General features: G+C 40.5%; 1 protein-coding gene across 6 annotated transcripts in view; it reads left to right on the top strand.

The window, feature by feature from the left end:
- The window catches only part of rxraa (retinoid X receptor, alpha a), a 160,444-nt gene that overhangs the window by 85,291 nt on the left and 53,603 nt on the right, over window positions 1-21,550 (top strand). The window contains exon 1 of one of the 6 annotated variants that reach the window (XM_085359673.1): window positions 12,955-12,965. The exons of 4 other annotated variants lie outside the window; for them this stretch is intronic. Coding sequence is in view for 1 of the 2 variants with exons in the window: in XM_085359672.1 (XP_085215798.1) it covers window positions 13,789-13,918 (130 nt within the window). In the remaining variant the exon portion in view is untranslated. Of the gene's footprint in view, window positions 1-12,954; window positions 12,966-13,240; window positions 13,919-21,550 lie in introns of those variants that run through there. One more of the 6 variants, XM_085359672.1, reaches the window with a different exon arrangement.

Here is a 21,550-nt window from a genome sequence, read left to right as displayed (position 1 = left end):
TTTGAGTTTTTGTGTGTGTGTGTGTGTGTGTGTGTGTGTGTGTGTGTGTGTGTGTGTGTGTGTGTGTGTGTGTGTGTGTGTGTGTGTGTGGATGAAATGCAATACAGCGAAAAATATCACAATGTTAAGACTAAAATATAAAGAAACTAAAATTCGCCAGATAGCTAAATAGATTCTGGTGTTAAATTTAATTCCCACAATTAACACCTTAATTAGTTGAGCCATCAGTTCCCCCATAATTGATATTTATGTATTGATTTTTGTGATAGGAGGTTTGTGTGTGTGTGTCCTCACATTTGCCCTTCATGTTCTTTTTGTATTGCTCTCTAATAATCTCTCAGCTAGTCCTTTTATCTAAGGAGGATTCACTAAATACTGTCCATCTGGTCCCATGGGATTCCCTAAAGTGACATGGCCCCTGGTGGCCAGCTGCCACAGCAGCTAGAATGCATCTGCAGAGGTGGAGGTCTCTGTGCTGGTACTGAATGCCATCCGCAGCCATCCTCGGTGGGTCACTAGAAATCAGAGTGACTAAGCCTTTGATAACTCTCTGAGCCCTTAATCCCAGAGCAGCACCATCAGAGTGAAATGCTAGCTTATTGTTACAGCTCAGACCCATTGGTGAGTGAAAAGAGTGGGCAGCCGTGGACATGGGGGATGGACAGGAGTTGTCATATCGTCGCTGTGGTGCGGTCATTATCATCTCCACAGTGGAAATATGGGTGCTGGAGTTGAGGACTGGGAGTTGAACTTGAATAATTACCTGAGCTCAGATTCTCAAAGGCTCTGAGTTTAAATTTAAATCTTGGTTGTGCACTGGAAGCAGCATTTAAATGTAAATTATCAGGAGTACAGAATAATTGAATGCCTAATTAATCTTACAGTGGAATACAAATTATCCATTGCCCCCCCCCCCCTTTAAAAACAGTGAGGAGTTCAGCAGAAAGCACTTGGTTTTTTTTTTTATTTACTGCTGCGTTATATTTAGACTATAGATAATATATTCTCTCAGAGACAGTTTACGTAGATAAGGTGAAACTTCATCCTGCCAGCTGTCCTTGGAATTTATTTTGACCCCTTGAGTGAGAGTAACAGTACAGTATGTGAGGCTTTGCATCTGCATGAAAAAGATGGAGGAAAAAAAAATAAACCCTGCATTTTTTATTAACTTCAATTAAACATGAATAAGCAAGTTCTCATTCTTGAGGCCCCATGTTGCCTAACACAGAACAGTATGTTAATGACAGCCAAGCACGTCGGTTTCTTCTGGAATATATGGGCAAATTAACCAATGGCATGAATATAAATGAATGCGTGCATCTTGACCCAGATATCTCACTCCTGATTGTATCTCTGCTATGGCTAGCTGATAGAAACATCTGAATCAGCCTGCAGTGCAGCTTTTCTGGATCCTTGAGCGTGATCCAAAGTGCCCTGTTTATATTAGACAGGCTGACTAAGTGTTGAGGGGCACTGGCCTCATCTAACCATGCACAAACATCAAAGCACCAAGATACAAGAAAATTGCATGTGTCATTTACAAAAGGACACTTAGCCATTATTTACTGTACTATACTCTTCAAAAAATCAGTGAGAATTGTGTTTTTTATGTGCAGAATAATATGCTACAGGCTTGGATAAATCATGCAAGTACAATGGACAAAAATATTTACTCCCAGTGGAAAAAAGCCATGTTTGATAGATAACCATAATAAACAATGAGAGTGAAAAGACATGATTTTGAGAAATACCATCTGTTGTGGCGCCTGTTTTGTTTTTTCTCTGTTTTCTAAGATGATGAAGAATCTTGAAAGCTACCATTTAGCATCTGGATGAACCTAAGATATTTGGATGAGGCCAGACAGAAGGAAGAGGTCAAAAGTCTTATTTTTTCTCTGGGCCATGGTTTCCCTGTTCCTATCCTTCGCTTGCAACATCCAGCATGGCTTAAGTCACGATTGAAAGTAACAAGAATGCAGAAGCGTTTAATAACCTGTAATGTATCTTTGCAGTTTCAATGTAGAGTTTGACTTTGTGGAGGTAGACATTCTCATTTTGTCTGTTTTGTCTATTACAAACATCTCCATCATAAACAAAAATGAGATTGCTTCTGTCCTTGTCAATGGGATTTTGGAAAGGCAGTGGCAGCGACAGATCATCCCACTCTGTGCGCCCCCCCCCCCCCCCCCCCCCCCCTCCACCCCCAGAGGAGGATAAACAGAGGGGAGAGAAAGGGAAATGGACAGTCAGGGTTGTTGGGGGAGAGAAAGCGAGGGGTAAGGAGTTAGCAGGAGAGAGAGGACGGGGGAGATGACTGTTGGTATTTTGATGCTAAAGTGATTCGACATGCTTGGCATTATAGCTGGCTTGGTGGTGGGGGAAGGGAGAGGCAGTGGAAACGAGCACTTGTATCCGAATGTCAATGAAGCCGATCTCATGAAGTGGAAGGTCAAAAATGTATCACTTGCCACCTCACCTCGTGCAGGCTCCGCCCTTGGACTCCTGCAAAGGGCAAAACAAGAATTGATGGGTGTAGGTTAGAGAACGAAAGGCCAGAGAGGTCTGTAAAAAAATATCTGTTTGTATGTGTGTGTATGAGGATGGTGGGTGGAGGCAGGGTTGCAGAACTCTGATATCTCAATGTCACATGTCCCCCACTGCACAGCAACAGGCCCATCCGAGTGTGCTAATGCAGGCCAGCACATGCTGGGATGTGAAAGGTGGAGGGAGAAGTGTTTGCAATCCTCCGTGCTTTCTCCACAGAGAGCCACTTCCTGAGGTGCATGGAGAAAGCAATTGACGGAGTGATGGTAATGCAGTGCCTAATGGAAATGTCTTGTTGGGACATGGTGTTGGTCTGAGAAGCTGGTGGCCCTCTAGGAACTGGCTTTAGCAGCACTAAAGCTTTAGCCCCTGTTTTGCCAAACAAACAGAACAACAACTGAGGTGACGTCTCATGAAGACCATGGTAATTGGTTTGATTATGAGCAAAATCAAAGTATTAAAGCTAGATTATTACAATTAACATCCCAGTTACATCCCTCAGTTATGTACTCAGCAGAGACTAGAAGAGCAGGAACATAATCATGCATGTTGTAAACACTCAAACACTTTGGTCAGATTACTCAATCATTGTGGTTGATGGCTCAACAAGCAAGCTGGTGGACTTTGTGCACCTAAAATGCCATAAATTCAATTAACAGCCATACTCTTACCCACTGTCTTTGGGCTCTGAGTGCTGGGCAGACCTGGGGCATTGTTGCAGAAAGTTGACCTTTGGTGTCTGCCCGTGCAGACGGGTCAGTCAATGTGACTGTGATGGAGTAGGGACAGCGCACCAAACGCCATGGGGGCATTGTGTCCAAAAGTCCATTACAGTCACTGACAATGAGCTAATCGACTGGTGTAGTTGTGCAGCAGTGGTGGCATGACTTTATACAGAGGACGGGTAAAGGAAGAGTCATATTAAGAGCTGGTGGCAGAGTCGGTGAAAGATTGCAGAGTGAGAGTTTAAACTTGATGGTTTAGCATTGACACACCATCGGATGTTATTTATCAGATGGTTTTGCTGTGCGGTTCAGTAAGCCAGACCTTTATGAATCACTATAACAAGTTCACAAACATGTGGGGAGATTGAAAGGGGCAAGCTAAAGCAGTGCAATGAGATCAATTAAAATGGGTAATGTTTAAAAAATGCAGCAGATCCAAAACAAGTGCCACGTGCTCATAGGTGCCTGTGTTTGATTTAGAGTAGTGGAGAAAAGAATGAGGTCATTCATTAAACAGAAATTGGAAACAGTCACCGGTCCAGTCTTCTCTGTAATATTGTTTTGTGTTTTTTAGGGGCATAGGGAGGTGGGGTTTGGGTGGGTAGTCAAAACAAGACAAGGCATATTAAGGCAATCATTGTAAGTTCTGCTGTTTTGTTTTTCTCCTTTTCTGACACTTAATATGTGTCACGGGTGTCATATCACATCTTATCCTCTCATGGTTGAAGTAAGAAGGAGTTAATCATTTACACAAGTTTTGCGCTAGATATTATGAAATAATCTAGAAGACATGGGGCATTTAGTGGCCATCTATTAATGCTGGTCAAGTTAAGAGCTCCTCAGCATCAGAACAAGAGCTTAGTGCCAGAAAGAAAAGCACTGCAGGCCTAATGCTTTGCTTTTTCCAGGATCAGTCGCTGTATAGCTATGGGTGTCTTTGCGTGCTTGTATTTATGTCTCTGGACTCAAATGTGCATGTACACCTGCATTGATGTGCTGATGTACTGTATCTATTGTATTTACAATGTTGTGTTCCTTTCATCTCTTTGCCAGCTGTGGCAGATTGCATTTTAGATTTAGCGTGTACCATTCAGGGGAGTGATTAGAACGAGCTGAGCCCTCACATTATTTAACCCCAACTGTCCACTCCCAATACCCCGCCGCATCCGAAATGACTTGTTTGGTTGCCTTGCTGTGATTTGGTTTTCACCCTTCTATGTGAAGTGTTCATCGGGATGCGATTTTATAGGACATCTATGTCAAAGGCAAAATGAGCGGCAGCAGCTGCCTGTAACCCAAGCTGATAATGAGCGTGTATTTGTGTTTATTTAACACCCTCCCCGCCATCTGTTCCATGTATTGTGATACACAGACGGGGCACGTGTGTGTGAGCCTGGTGATTACACAACAGCCGGGCTAGTTTTGTGGTGGCACTGTCTCATCCGACACCATTATTCAGACTTCGCTCAGTGGCACGACGCGCAAATCGAAACAAGACAACCAAACAGACTATTGAGTGTCAAAAACACATGTATCAAAAGAGAGAGACACAGAAAAGCTGCACACAGAATGTAAGTTTTATACTGGTGTGCGCGCGGATGCATACACCAGCATAAACACTTGGAGATGTGCTGAATGTGAGCTGAAGTATCTATAGACATCATTATGTTTAATACAACAACAGCTTGCTGTGCTTTCTGGCCTCCATCTGCCTTGCCAGAGGTCACAAGGGTTAAAGGAGCATTTAGACCTCATGGAAAAACAAACAGGTCTATTATCACCAGTTTTGTTTTGCTGTTATTCAAGCATTTTTGCTTCTGACTACCTGTCCACATAATGGTTATTTTTGAATGCAACACAATTAGTATGTGGGAGTGCAAAAATTAATGCCTAACCACAGCAGTCCTGCAGGTTACATAATGAGCACAACCCTATTCTCTGAGCAGCATGCTAAAAAGTGTATTTAACAGTTTTACAGCACTTTGTTATCTCACTGCATGAATTAGGACTTAAGATATTGATATTATCTGAAGAAAGTATGAGAGGTTAACTTTGACCTGCTCTCGGTGTTGTGAAACTGTGTTATTGATCTTGTATTTCCCAGAATATGACCTAATATTTGTCACAAAACCTTATGCAACCTGTAGATATATACTCCCTTTTACTTATACTGTCTTGTTTACAAAAAGATTTCTGACATGTTCTGTACTTTCACAAAAGCAGATTTCACATATACTGTACGTTACTTTTAAAAGTAAGCGCAGGGTTCTGTGAAATGAGGGTTAATATCTAACTTTAGAACATGTTACATTATTTAAATATGATCATTGGCAAGTTCTGTTAGTAAAAAATTAATTTTAAAAAATTTAAAAAAGGATCATAGTCTAAAATCAACATCAGGGAGATCATGTCTGACATCATGTTTGCAGTGGTTGCAGAGTTTTTTTTTTACTTCATGTTTGATCCACTACACTAAGGGTAAATAAAAAATAAAAGGAAGTTTTTCTGTTTAAAATTTTAATCGTCAGGTCCAAAACAAGATTACTGACCTTACTGTGTATTGTTGCTCAGAACTGCAACAGTGTATTGTTGAAGGCAGGAAACACAATGAACAGGTTGCTAATCCATCATGGGGCTACCTTATTGCTTTTATTAGATACTAGTTATATCAGGGCGTACTAAAATCAATTTTGAACAACAACCCCTGAAGACTGATGTATGGTAGTGTTTATACACAATTGCAAATTTGCTGGTGTCAACATAACAAAGAATTCAAAAAGACGCAAAAAAAAATACTTTTGCCTTGTAAAGTTAAAAAAAAACATGCTAAAGATGGAATTCTTCTGACATGAGCAAATAATCTGTTATGGCTTTCCAGGTGTTTTCTGTAGCTCTGGATCATTACGTCAGACATCAACAGGATCTTAAGACAAAAACAGCAGCAGCAGTAAAATAAAGCAGTAAAATATAATTTTTTTTCAATTTCAATTCAATTCAATTTTATTTATATAGCGCCAAATCACAACACGATTCAAAGCGCTTTATATTATTAGGTAGACCCTACAATAATACATACAGAAAAAAACCCAACAATCATAGGACCACCTATGAGCAAGCACTTTGGCGACAGTGGGAAGGAAAAACTCCCTTTTAACAGGAAGAAACCTCCAGCAGAACCAGGCTCAGGGAGGGGCGGCCATCTGCTGCGACCGGTTGGGGTGAGAGAAAGAAGACAGGATAAAGACATGCTGTGGAAGAGAGACAGAGGTTAATAACAGATATGATTCAATGCAGAGAGGTCTATTAACACATAGTGAGTGAGTAAGGTGACTGAAAAGGAAGAACTCAATGCATCATGGGAATCCCCCGGCAGCCTACGTCTATTGCAGCATAACTAAGGGAGGATTCAGGGTCACCTGGTCCAGCCCTAACTATATGCTTTAGCAAAGAGGAAAGTTTTAAGCCTAATCTTAAAAGTAGAGATAGTGTCTGTCTCCTGAATCCAAACTGGAAGCTGGTTCCACAGAAGAGGGGCCTGAAAACTGAAGGCTCTCCCTCCCATTCTACTTTTAAATACTCTAGGAACAACAAGTAGGCCTGCAGTGCGAGAGCGAAGTGCTCTAATAGGGTGATATGGTACTACAAGGTCATTAAGATAAGATGGGGCCTGATTATTTAAGACCTTGTATGTGAGGAGCAGGATTTTGAATTCAATTCTGGATTTAACAGGAAGCCAATGAAGGGAAGTCAAAACAGGAGAAATATGCTCTCTCTTTCTAGTCCCTGTCAGTACTCTTGCTGCAGCATTTTGGATTAACTGAAGGCTTTTCAGGGAGTTTTCAGGACTTCCTGATAATAATGAATTGCAGTAGTCCATATTAGGACATGCGCAACCACATACTATCTGCTAACATGTATTTGTTAGTGGATAAGTGGATTTCCAAGGAATTGTCACTGATTAGAGTGAATTTAAAGATTGACAAGAAAACATATCAGTGCTCCAAGAAATATTCAAAATGTCCAGTAAGTATGGATGATGTAAAAACTCCACTGCTGCTTTTATTGGGTGTGCCATATCAAATATTGAAAGATGCCAGGAAAATTTCACATAGCACAGCATGCAGTGAGGCGGACCATCATCTGGATTATTGGCAAAAAAGATTTTACTAAGTAAATGGGGAAAAACCCATTTCCCGCACAGATGAAACAACAGTCATGGCCTGCCTGCATTTGTATAGCGCTTTTCTAGTCCATAGGACCCCAAAGCGCTTTACACTACATTCAGTCATTCACCCATTCACACACACATTCACACACTGGCGATAGCAAGCTACATTGTAGCCACAGCTGCCCTGGGGCACACTGACAGAGGCGAGGCTGCCGGACACAGGCGCCACCGGGCCCTCTGACCACCACCAGTAGGCAAACACGGGGTTAGTATCTTGCCCAAGGATATTTGGCATGCAGCCAGGAGGCAGCCTGGGATCCAACCACCGACCTTCTGATTAGTGGCTGACCTGCTCTGCCACCTGAGCTACAGCCACCCAGTCATGGTGGGATGGGAGGTGAGGCTCTTGCTAATATCATCTGTTGGTGTAGTAATTATTAAAATTCAGTAAATGTGGAGTCTAACATGCAAAACAGGTCTACATGAAGGTGTGTGTATATGACATATTTTCTATTCGGCTGAAGCCCTGTAATGGGAAACATATATATTTATCAAAATGTGATAAAAAATAATCTGTGAAGAAATTTGAATCAATGTATTTTTATTCGCTATCTTCTTGTGGATATAATTATTATATTTATGAAGCAATCATAATTTATCAAGCAATATTTGTTCATATGGCTCAGCTAAGATGAAACTGAAGTTCTTCTGTGTTTACCCACCCTGCAGTCTTTTTAGTTGTGCAAATATATACATAAAGAAAGGTGGAGGAAAATACTTTCAGTCTCTACTTGAACCTACATCCTTACTCCCCCCCCTCTTCTTTCCATCTCGCTTCCTCTCCTTCCCCGTTTCTTTCCTCTGCCTCTTTTTCTCCATATGATTAGTCCTGAATCATGTTCCAGTGGATGTACTTCTCGGCCAACTAAACTAATAAATACGCTCTACATGATTGATCCTTCTGCCTGTCCTGTTTACATAGTGTGCGCTCCCCTGCGCCAAGAGGCGTTGACCTTTCACACACAGGGCAGCTCACCCTCTTTATCTCGCATCATTGTGCAGCTGATGAGTAGATTGCAGCCAATCAGGTGGGAAGGTTTCGCTTACTATAGCAGAGGAACACACTCAGATCTGCCCGAGTGGGGATGACAGGGGGAAGATGGGATGTTTTCCTCCTCTGTTCACAAAGGAATACTTTCACTGCCCCTGGCAGAAGGCTTCTTTATTAAAGGGACCAGATGTGGCAGACAGCAGTGTGTTGTAATGTAGCCACTGTGTCATGAATCAACTGCTCTGTTGATCTTGTGACCAGCCGTGCCCCCCGGTAAACTCCAGAGTTTAAAGGTTGTCTCTCAAGCTTGTCTCTAATCTGCACTCCAAAAGAGAGGAGAGGTCTAAATTGGCCCTCCGTTGGCATTACACTGGATGTACATTTCTGGGCTCATGTTTGACATTTTCTGGTACTAGCTCACCAGCTGTGAAGGGTTTCATGTTTTTCAAATTGTTGTCTGTTTCCAGCTGTCACCTTAGCTTATTATGGGTATTTTGCACAGCTTTATAGTATGAGGAAGTAGTCAATGACAGTTATTGTTCTTTGAAAATTTGACCCAAAGAGCCCCTTTTTCCCCTCCTTGAAGGAGTGTTAACCGAGAAATAGAATAGCAGTGATACATAGCTCAAATAATGGAAGATCAGTGACACTTCAAACTGTCAAAGTTCTCTGAACTTTGACACAAGCGATTGAAGCAACAACCAGTGGGAGCTAAGTATACTGTTGATTGACATATGACAGAGTAAGGAAGGTTACCTACACAGAAATGTCTGTTATAGCAGCTGTTAGCGGCAAAGTGATACTTGACGGTGGAAAAAGCCTTACATGTGGAGAAGGTAGGCGCACAGTGTTTATTAGACCTGCAGTTCTATGAAACCATTGTAGAAAAAATCTGCTTTCCCTTTCCCACCTCTGCTTTCTCATCTCTGGTTTCCCATCATGGCATCAGCTATTCTTCTGACACCACCCAGCCCCCCCAACATTTGACCTGGTGACAAAAGGAGCCTGTCCTTTTCATCTACTTTTAATCTTATCCTCAGTATTAATATGACTACTTTGGACCTTTGCTGCTTTGAGCGGAGGTGACCCTCTGCCAGCGGCCAGTCCATTCACATACATATTTGAAGAATGTTTCTGTTTCTTTATTTTTCCTTCTAGCAATCTCCCTAAGGTATGGAGGAAATGGAAAGACTGAGAAGAGCAAAAAAAGAAAGAGAGGGAGAAAGAGAGAGCGGAGATATTCTAGGGGGGATTGTGGGAACCCACTGATAAAGGCGTGCATCTTAATCCATCCTAAGGCCTGTCTTATGCTGTGCTATAAGCTTTTATGTGATCATTAGGAGTGTGTGCCCTCACGCACATCCACATGCATGCTTTAGGTATAAGTGTGTGTATGTGGCTTTGCATATTTGATATGTTAATGTTCACTGATGCTGTGGTAAAGTCTTTTTGAATCTTGTATATCAAGGCTCCTCGAGATCCTTACAGTAGATGTCTTCTATAGAAACATGGCACACCCACTCGTTTTCACAACAAGGTAACAGTACTACAAGTAGAGTGCATAATGACTTGTTTTATAGCATATGAGTATATTAAAAGTACTAATTAATGCTCTGCAATTCCTCTGTAATGCTTTGCACTAGGTAGGGATTTTCTGTGTGTGTCTCTCTCTCTGAGGTTATGCCTTCAGCTCCCTTGTTCCTCCTTGAGCTTTAGTGGAATTTGGCTGATGTGCGCCGAGGGGAGGAGAGGAAGGAGGTGCTCATCTTGTTTCAGTGCTTTATGAGTCTGACGTGTTCGTCTGTAATTGCAGTTATGGGTGATTAAACTCTCAATGCCCCTCAGGATCCACAGCCAGCTATCAATCAGCGTCGGGCCGAGCTGCACAGCACTCAGATTGGTTCCTCTGTCTGTCTGTCAGATATCCTGCTTCATGCCGCTCTGTAACATAGCCGTATAGCGGAGCTGCAGTTTGCTATTTTCAAAATAGGCAAACACATGTTGCATTTTGAGTTTAATTAAGTGATTGTCAGAAAAGGGGAATGACCTGCAACTTTTCCATGAGGTGTCATCCTCCCTTGTTTATATTTTTCTGTTTAACAAAGCTGAGGCTTAACAAGCCTTAAGATAAGTCGGTTTGTGAATTCTTGACTTTACAGGTCACTTGCCAAGCAAAGTAGCCACTTAATGGTTAAAAATTGTAAACATTTTCGAATGTATTTTTAGTAGTTACATAAATACATAATATGTCATGTGCGAATAAAATTCCATTGAATAAATTGAGTGATTAATTATTGTTTTTGCTCTTTTTTAATATCCTCCTCATCTATGTGTTTCAGATACTTGCTGAAGCATATATGCGAGGCACATCATCTTTTATAGTTTAACTCTAAAAGCCGGTGTGGGTGGGTGGGTGGGTGGGTGTACGTGGGGCTTTTGAAATTAATAATCTGTTGATGGCTTCATGGTTTCTTTTATGTTTATGTATTCATACCCATGCTGTCATGCATGGCAAATCATTGCAGTGTGTTTGCATGTGTGGTAACATATTTATGACTTAAAACAATTGGTGGGTAGATAAGGGGATCAGGGGGGTTGGAACTTAGGCCTGCTACTTGCTCGTCTAATTGGTGAGTGTTTGCATCTGTGTGTGTTTATGAAAAATGTGCAACTTATCTACAGAGGCAATATACAACCGCGGGAGTCTTGTCCTCCTCACTATCCTCCTCTGACACTCCAATGGCAAGAGGACAGCATTTTCTCAGCTGAGAGAAGATGGCAGCCAGGCATCTGAACATTCCCTATCGCAAGGATTTGAGTCCAAGCAAAACACTTCAGTATGTGTGTGGTAAAGAGGAGTGTGCCTGTTTGTGCAAGTTATCTGCCAGTGGCCTCCTCCCATTAGTTTGCTGATTTGGTTGAGCCCTTGTCTTCTGTTGAAGGTTGTGTGTTTTCATTTCTTTGTCTCCTCCTCTGTGTTGTACTTCTGGATGCAACAAGGATAAAGAAAAGAGTAATTCACACCCTCGTTGCCTTAAGGATCCTTGTTAGATATGGCAGAGTGACCTCACAGTGGAGGTGCCAAGAGGGCAGGAAAAATAATTTTCTCAAAGCAAAGGCAGAAATATGAAGAAAAGAAAATAGATTGAAGTGAAGAAATGACTCCTCTTGCACCACATCTAAAGCCTTTGGCTAGACTGGAGCATCTGTCTGGGTAAAGGGCGAAGTCTGTAGAAGTTACATACTGATTCATTTGTGAAAGCCCACATGGACACTAAACAGTATGAATACACTAAGACCTCATACACAGTGCCATTTTATTTTTTGCGTACTTGTCACACTAACATGTTTTAGATAATCAAACAGATTTTAGTATTAGGAAATGATGACCTGAGTAAATACAAAATGAGATTTTAAATGACAATTTCCTTTATTAAAGGAAAAAAGCTCCAAATTTGAAATTGAAAAGCAATTGCCGCTATTGTTAAATCAAAGCTAACCACATTTGTCACAGACGTGTTGATTCAAGAAATCACGTACACGTAGGAACCTGTCTGGTAAAAAAGCGACACATTATGCCACGAGCTAAAGAAATCCAAAAACAGGTAAGCAACAAAGTCATTGGCATTTGTCAGTCTGGATATTTCTGGGACTCCAGCAAACTACAGCGAGAGCCGTTATCTACAAATGGAGAACAGTGGTGAACCTTCCTATGAGTGGCCAGCCTACAAAAGAATGTCTCAATGGTCACAAAAGAACCCAGAACAACATCTAAAAAAAGTGAAGGTCTCACTTGCCTCAGTTAAAGTCAGAATTCATGGTTTAATAATTAGAGATTCTGCAAAAATGCCCCCCCCCCCCCCCCCCCCCCCAAAAAAAACAAACAAAAAAAAACACTGCTGGATTCTGATAATTCTTGAAATTAAGAAGAGGTAAAAAAAAAAAAAAAAGAAAAAGAAAATGTTAATTGGTGGTTCCCATCAAGATGTAAAAATATTCTATCGACGACGAGACTTTTTATTCCCGTTACATCTGGTGTAAAGCTGACACAGCATTTCATTAAAAGCACTGTATCAAACATGTACCTGAATGATTTGCTGCAACACACCCTCAAGTATACCTCTGAATCACTAAAAGAAACAACAACCCCAAAACAAATGAAGGTTTCAGAGTGGTGCTAGAAAAACTTCCAATATGGTTGAATTAAAACAATTGTACAAAGAGTGGGATGAAATTCCTCCACAGCAATGTGAAAGACTAATTGTCTGTTATCCCAAATGCTTGATTGCAGTTCTTGCTGCCAAAGCAGGCACATCCAGTTAGGTTTAGGGGGCAATTGTTTTCTCATTTATAGAGACCAGATTGGTCCTGCGACTGACTGATGACTCCACCCCACTGTTTGCATGGATTTAAAAAAGAAGGAAAAAAATTAGGAAGGGACAAATACTTTTCGCAGTACTACAGACTTGGTGTATAAGTGAGTATTTAAATTTTGTTTAATAAAAATAAGAAAAAATTGTAAGTGATCGGGTTGAGTGGTATGTTAAAAGCTTCCAGTCAGCTAATGTTGGTCCATCAACCGGTAATTCCCAGTGTATTTGCCTACAGCTAATGTATTTATCCTGTTAACCCTAGAATGCTGGATTGTTATCTCAATGTGAGCATTGCTTCTGCATCTTATGAAGGCTTGAAGTATTCTTTTAAATGTTTTTTTTTTTTATATATATTGCAATTTGTGTTTTTGAGTCTATCAGTTTACTTTGGCTTTTCAGTGGGCAAAGGGGGAAAAAAGCCCTTTAAGTTGGTGGAAAAACCCGAGCTGAAGCCTCTTTTGAAAGTTTTGCTGGGCAGCATGTGTTTGTTGGCAGACTGCCAGTGAAAATGCAAGAGAGGGGAAGTCAGCAGACTGGCTGTCTTCTGTTCACTGTTGTTCAGATTGACTCTGTCAGGCTGGCCTTTGAGGCCTGTAATCCAGGTGGTCTGTTCTTTGCGGCGCCCGCTTCCCTCCTCATCCTCCCTCTCTCCCTTCACCTCCGCTGCCCCATGCCCACAAACACGCCTGGCATCAGCGGCTTCCTCTCTGTGCAGTGGTGTCTTCCTTCCACCAATCACATGGCTCTGCAGTTATGGGCACATTGGTGTAAGCCAATGAACGACACCTGTTTTTCTCAGGAGTGGTTCTACATGCCAGTCATAACACCCACTTTATTTGGCCTCTGTCACAAAGCCAATCTCAACACGTAATTCACGGGCATCCAGGCCATGAGAGGCACAGGCAAGAAGAAATATGGATTTTAGCGATGGGGAAAGGACTTTCTCGAAAATTACTTTCCCAGCACAGAGAATCTGTGCTGCATCATTGCATCATCGGAAAAAAGTATCATGCAGTAAAGGAACCTTTTGATAGGACTGAGGGATCATTGTTCGGTGGTAAGAGTGGAAGAATGACTCATTTTCTGCCTGAAAGCCTGAAAACTTTTCCCATGTTTCTGTGTACACCTGAGACTAGTCGAAGGGATCACATGTTTTAGCTTTTCCAACATGTATATGTTTTATTTTATTACAAAGATTTTCCTCTTTCAAGCCTGGTTAAAAAACATATAGTAACTGTCACTTAAGAGCTGCTGCGGTGTTGTTAGTCGATGCCATTCAGATTTCTTTGCACTGGCCAAACGCAAACAAATTCCTGATAGTGAAGCTTTTTCAAAGCTTTGAAAAAGTCTTTGTGCTTCACCAAATAGCTTGTTATAAGGGTTTATTGTCTGTCATTGTAATTTTTTCTTAAGGTCAAGATTATGTATCAGATATCCGCTTTTACACAGTAACTTTTTTTTTCTTTTCAATAACGTTAAACGAAAGCAACCTGTGAATTTATGTGGTAAGTTTAACCTGGCTCTTCAGCCTTCAGTTTATAAAACTGTACTAAAACCTCACTTTAATAATACAAGTATTAAAGAAAACATATAAAGTGTATTTCTTTACCAAAATGGAGAAAAAACATTTGCATTAAAAAAACGATCCTTTTTTGTGCTTAAACTGTTGATTAAATATCTGACGCCATTGTAACCAACTCAATCTCAAACAAGACTTAATTTGAACAGGCTGCTTGATGGAGGTCATGGTTCACTAATGTTATGTTTATAGGTTACAATTGAAAAGCAGGGCTGTGAATCTGTTGGAAATAAAGAAGCACTTGCAATTGTATACAAGCATTATTGGAGGTGCTTTAGCTTAACTCCCCTTAAATTTGGCTGGTCTTTGGCTTTTTCATCAACATTACACATTTTTTTGGTGTTGGGCTGCATTTTTTTATTTTTTTTTACATTCTTCCTTGAAAGCCACAATCTTCTGGACTTTCCAAGAATGATGTATAGGAAGGCAGAGAAATAACAACCTGGACCAAAATAAATATTCAATGGTGATTTTATATCTTGTGATTTTGATTTGAAAAGAATTCGGCTAGACTATGGTATAGCAATTGAAATATGCAACAATATATTTTTGGGGCTGTTGTGGATGAGAAATAAATCTTCAGTGACCAAGGGCAGCTACCAGCCTTGAGTTGCTGAAGTTGATAACAGTAAATAATAGTCCTAGTTGCATGAACATAGCTTTTAGAGTCATTTCTATTACATTCTTGTAAAATAACCTTGACTGTGCGCTTTAGAAAACATGCAGAGCATACATAAGTGCATAGAATCAGTCAGTGGCAGATTCCTCTCCAATACCTCGAGATGCATCCGACTCGTTGTGTTTTTGTTTTGCTGATGCTGTGTAAACACAGGCTAGTAGTGGTAGTCGCATCCCTGGCAAAAGAAATGGGTTTTATATAATGAAAGAACATGTTCAAAAGCACAAACATTAAGAAATAGAGAGAGAGCGGGAGACAGAAAGGCTTGGAAGCTGATCGAGGTATCAGTAGAGAGGAAAAAGAACTGGCAGCACTCTAACCAGTGTGTCTTCCCAGGACATAAAAGACTTGCTGCTCCGAACAGGGATTATCCTCCACCTCTGGGGAGTCCCTGTGATAAGCAGCAAAGGCAGAATAAAAGATGTGGAAAGACATTGAAGGAAACAGTAACAGAGGAGAGGAAGTATGGGGAAAAATTAAATGTGAAAGCATGTGCACTGGGGAGGGGTAAGACACATGCATCTATAGACTCTGATCCACATATATGTCAGCTCCACTTAAGGACCTGCAGATGCTCAAGATGCTTCAGTTGACCGTGTTTGCGCTTTCTTCTTTTCTTTTCTTTTTTTCTGCAACCTCTCTCGACCCCATGAAAAATGTCCCATGCTGGTAATTCAGCCATGAGCCATATCCCTGTTTGATCTAGCATCTTCCTGAAAATCATCTCTCCAGGCTCAGACATTTTAAATCAAATGTGATCTGTCCTTTCTAGCAGAAAATACTTGTTGGAGATGCAGATTACAAAGGTCTACACTACAAAAACACAGATCTTAAGGATACCTGAAGAGAAATCATTTTGTGGTTAATGGTTAATGGGCTCTCCAACATGTCAGTTAGTCTTTGCAAAATCTTGCTAATAGGCAGACAAAAACACAGCACATGGCCATGACAACAGCTTGGCTTTCACCTTGATTTAAGAACAATTGTCTCTTTCATGAAATTTCCAAAGTTGTCGCTTGTTTTCTTCTGCAGCAAATTTGCTACACAGGGCGGTGTTTAGATTTTCACTTGCTTAAATAAAATATGAGTTTTAGAACCAGCAGTGTCACTAAGCAGCTCTTTTGGAACTTGGCAGCTGAATTAATTGTTGGTTTGAAATAAAGCATTCAGGGGAGAAACGTTACGCTGTTGACACAAGCTGTTTGAGTTGTCCATCTGACTTATTTTGTTAATAATGGGCCAAAAGGTAATTGATTTTGTGTGTACTGGACAGACTGTCTGTGTGCAATAGAGCAAGAGAAGGGGGCGGATGGAGGCGTGGGGGTGGTAAGGTTGGGCCTCAGTCAATGCAACTATATTTTCATGATTTCGCTTGTTTGTCTTGGATACAGCGTGCCTCCGATCCTCTGGCCTGCAGAATTTTGTGTTTGTTTTCGGTGAGTCAATGCACTGATCCAAAGTACACTCCTCCAGTGACAGAACTGACAGAACACACACGCGTGTTCTTCAGGACACACAACCTCTGGTCTTATTGGAGCGCGTGTGTTCCCACCCAGTTTGCGAGGCCTCTTCCTGCAGCACGTACACACATAGTTTCCCATCACCCTCCGAGCGGCCCCCAGTGTTATAAGCTTTCTCTGAGAGACTTTCTCGCACTTTGTTTTCCTCCCCCATTTGAATCTCTGTTATCTATTTATGAATCTCTAGCCGCTCATTCTATGTGTTCATACATCGATCAGTCCATCTCTACCCATCATTCCCATTCCCTTCATCTCTGGCTTGTTCCCCAGAGGAAGAAGGAGAAGCAGTGGGGGGTGGGAGTATGGCAGTTCCAGCTTACGGCCAGGAGCCAGCTCCTTCTCCATTTGGATTTCAGTACAAACAGACCAGCACCTCACAGCTTACAACAAAAGAATAATCATCATAAGGGGAAAAATGAGAAAATAAAAGGTGGGTGGAAGACATCTAAAAGGCTTGTAATAGAGTCAGTATATTTAATCTTTCCGCTGGGACGGGAAATAAAGCTTTGGTGTTGATTCTGTGTCTCAGAACTAAATGTGAACAATCTACTTTTGTATTTTTGTATCTAGATTTGTGTAAGAGGACGATTACCATTTTTATAGGCTGAATACTGACTCGGCAAATGAGTGCAGGGAGGGTGGACATAAGGCTCTGTGTGGGTCAACATCTGCCTTGGGCTAATTCCAGGTGTTGCAGAGAGTAAACAGCCACATAAACAGAGCCTAGACACACAGTGTTCAGCTTTTGAAGTGTTTCAGTGGTTCCTTGACACAAATGGAAGTCGTCAATCGCCCACTGTCTCCAAACACGTTAGGAAGTGACAAATTCCTCATCCTGATGTCACCAAAGGGTAGGGGCAGTTTGTTTTTGCCGTCGTGGTAATTGGTATAATTAGTCATCAGTCACTGATGGCTTTATGACTCCACCGTAAATACAAGACACACCTAACATTTTCACTTCCACTCCTCCACATATAATGCTGAATTTTTTTAAATCTTCTGCATTTACATTTATTTTCCCTGCTAGCAGTGTTTGTATTAACCTTTTAAAGACTGCTCTTCATTATTTACTTAGTTGTGATGGCTTTTTGCTGACTTTTATTCTAAAAATTGCAGAAAAAGATCAGTTAAAGTTTCTGGATTCATTTTTGACTAGCCTGAAGGTGAAATACAGAAATCCATTCAGCTGTTTAGTTGGTTTAATCATATGGCTTTATTATTTGTAGTGTGGCTTGCAGTGTTCTTAGAAAGAAATACTGGCCACACAGACCTCAGATAACTTCAGTTTGTGTAGTTGTACGACATCATCGAGCAACCATTTATTATTTTAATTGTTGACACTGGTGCTTTTAGGCCCCTCTTATAGTCTATGTGCAAAAATAAACCACTTTGTTCTCTAATACTTTCTGAGTGTATTTTTATATATATATATATATATATATATATATATATATATATATATGAGAGAGAGAGAGAGAATTTTCAAGGTTTGTTTTAGTGTTTTTCTTTCTTTGTCATTACACAAACCATTTTCATTTTATTTCATGAGCGTGACCTTGCAGAAACATGACCCTTGTTTGTAATGATGAATGCATCATTGTGCCTAGCTATGTATGAAAGTTAAAAAAAATTGATCTGATTCTTTGTACCCGCTGTTGCTAAATTGCATTCAGTCATGTGCTTTGCTGTCAGCTCATTATCTCTCTGTGTTTGTAAGTATATACTCGGTCGTGCGCCTTCAAGTGTGTTTTGGCAGTGAGCAAGTCAGATAAGGGTCTGTGTTGTGATATTCATCTCTGGGCTCAACAAAAGAGGAAGTTCAATGAATCAGAAGCTTCCTGGCTGTGTTGTATTTCCCCAGTTACATGTATTCATAGCAGTCTTGGCCATGAAACCTTACATGTCTTTAAAAGGTTTAAATACTTTTTTTTTCTTTTTTTCTTTTTTTTTGCTTTGCAAATCTTAATCATAGAGATTTATAATATAATAAAGCAGGTGGTAAAGGTGATGTTTTCTCATCATCTTTTGTCTGCAAACTTCAAAAATCGCCTCCAAAACCTCCACATTATCTGATTAAGGTCATTCAAAGAGCCTGTCAGTCTTGACGGTCTCGAATATTACTGACCTCTTTTGACTTACTAAGCTGCTGTGGTAATGAATACTCAAACAGAGCTGAAGAACATCAGTTGCAGTGTAATCTTCTTCACCTGACAGCTGCTCTGCAGGCTGCAGAAGTAATTATCGCTCAACGCCATGTCTTTGATCAACTGGTATTGTCAGTTGATGTCTATGACATAAGCCACTGACCAAAGCACAGCAAGTGAGATATATTCACTATGGCTGTCATTCATTTGTTGAGTACATTTCCTTCACAGTAGCTATGTTGCTTTCATTCTTTGTGCCTTTGGCCTTTTTACTCCATTTGTTGCCCTCTTCACTATCTCTTGGTGTACTAGTTTTCTCCTCACAGTGAGAAATGTGTGTAAATGAATTTGGTGTGTAAATAAAGCTACCTACTATAGGTAGTACTTCGAGTGTGTTTGACTTTCTTCAAGTAAAGCAAATACAATTAACTTCAGCTCAATATTTAATCATCAAATTATAATCCGTAACCAGCTAATAGTCCCATATCTGTATGTACCTTGAGCAGTTTTGCAGCCAGATTAGATATTAATGATCCTGCACTTGTGCAGGCATTAAAAACAGAACAAAGACACCCTTTAACATTCAAAACTTTTTCATCCTTCATAGTCATTGGAGTAGGGGTGGAGAAGTATTACTTTGGGGGTGCTAAGTCTTGTGTATTTGTGTGTGCAAATTTTTTGTTGCTTTTTTGTGGTTTTGTATAGCAGTTGTTTACATTTCTAACTTACAGACAATGAATAATAAAATATCTGGATTTGCTTCCTCATGATATTGGCGAGATTACATTAAATTGAGGGTGCTGGTTACTGTTGATTTTTCAGAGTTCCTTGGGTTAAATCTTTATGGCGTCTATATGGCCCTAGTTGAAGACACGTTACAAAGAAAGCCTTCCCTTCTCATTCTAGCAAATCACTGAGCATGACTGAATTTACAGTGCAGTTGACAAACAGCCACCAAGTAATTCCATACTTAAATAAAGCAATATGGGAAGGATAAGGATAAGCTTGGTGATTAGTGGCATTCACATGATGAGCAAGGTTTCTAAAGTGTGTCTTTACCCAGTGAGAAATATGTTAAACTAAATTTGATGCTCACAGTTCCTTTTGTAATTTCTCAGGTTGTTCAACCAGTTGCATTTGGCTTTGCTTCAAACTCTTCAGATCTGCCTTGTTTAAAGGTTAGACCAGAAAGTTACAAGCAGTGTGTGAAATGATCTGTACATAAGAATTTGGCCCAACCTCAGTCAACTGTATCTCTGTGCACGAGCTGGTTGGTGCTCTGCGTGGAGCTCCCAGGGAGACATGGTATATCACCTCAGAGCTAAAGAGAACAATTAGGCCATAACAGCAGATCATAGTGTTGGCAGCCGGGGCACTGTTAGCAATAGTGCCAGTAATCTGTGGCTTAGCTGGCACCTAGCCACATCTAGCCACAGCTTCATGGCCTCTTCAGACACTTAAGAGTCACTGAGGGCACCAGCATGCCCTAGGAGCTGGCTCTTTTATCCACATGCTATCAGGGAAATGAACTGAAATGGGAGGAAAATATATCAACACAGTGTATCAAATGATGGCTGTTAGCAGCCCACCTACTGTGAAATTATGGGTGGCCTGTTTTGGTTCTTTTTTGCCACTTATCCCACATTAAGGCCTTTATCTGTTGCTCCTACACTCTCTTGTTTAATCTACAAGTTGGTTCATGAATCCCAGCAGATGTGGGCTTAAACAGACAGTATAAAGAGAGTCTGGATACTTTTGATTAGCACTGTCATAAAGATCGAGGTATAGTTGCAGCTGGCCTGTCTGATCATATCATCTAGTTCCTTGATCACCATGTGGCTTCTTGCACTGTCCTCAATCCTCACTTACTGTATTGACGATGGAGGACTTGACTAATAAAAACTGAGATGACAAAAACATGTAAACATGGTATTTTGTTTTATCTTGTAGCATAGTGTTAATTGTGCAAGGAGCATAATGAGCACAAAGACCACAGGAAACAAAGGACTAAGAACAAAAACCCATTTAATGAGCCTATAATACACCTTTCTAAATTCATAGTCAGCAGAGATGCTGATAAGATTCTTTTGTCTGCAACCACTCGTTTCTAAAAGTAAGACAGCGTTAAAGAGGTAACACTGAGGCGTGTGTGAGAAATACCATCCAAACTATTTTTAAGTTATAAATGCTTACAAAGCTTTCCACTAAGATTTACAAGAAGTACATAATACATAAATTCTGTTATTATTTATTGACTCATTTATTGCATCAATCCCACTGGAAAACACAAGGCCAAGTTCACGTCAACAGAAGAAAGAGGGTTTATTTCAGGGTAAAATATTTGGAATTTGAAAATAAGTATTATTTTTAAAAATCTGCTTCAATTAGCTACAATATAATGACTAACTATTTGTTTCACCAGTGATTATTTAGTGAACGTTCTCTTCTGCTTCCCTTTATATATATGGCGCTAAATAATAACAACATTTGCCTGAAGGAGCTTTATATTGTAAGGTGAAGACGTTAGAATAATAATAATGGATTGCATTTATATAGGTCAGTGGTTCTTAACCTGGGTTCGATCGAACCCTAGGGGTTCGGTGAGTCGATCTCAGGGGTTCGGCAGAGCCTCCACCGTGACATGCACGGCTCATTTTGTGCACTAGTAAAAAGCATATCTATGTCTTGAATTTGAAAAACATCATATTTTATTTTTCACTAAAGAGGGGTTCAGTGACTGCGCATATGAAACTGCTGGGGTTCGGTA

This window comes from Diplotaxodon limnothrissa, linkage group LG7 (assembly GCF_057381915.1).
Source record: "Diplotaxodon limnothrissa isolate DT_005_m linkage group LG7, D_limnothrissa_male_GT1.1, whole genome shotgun sequence".
Classification (NCBI taxonomy): domain Eukaryota; kingdom Metazoa; phylum Chordata; class Actinopteri; order Cichliformes; family Cichlidae; genus Diplotaxodon; species Diplotaxodon limnothrissa.
Note: the sequence above shows the minus strand (reverse complement) of the source record. Positions and strands in the feature narration are given on the sequence as shown.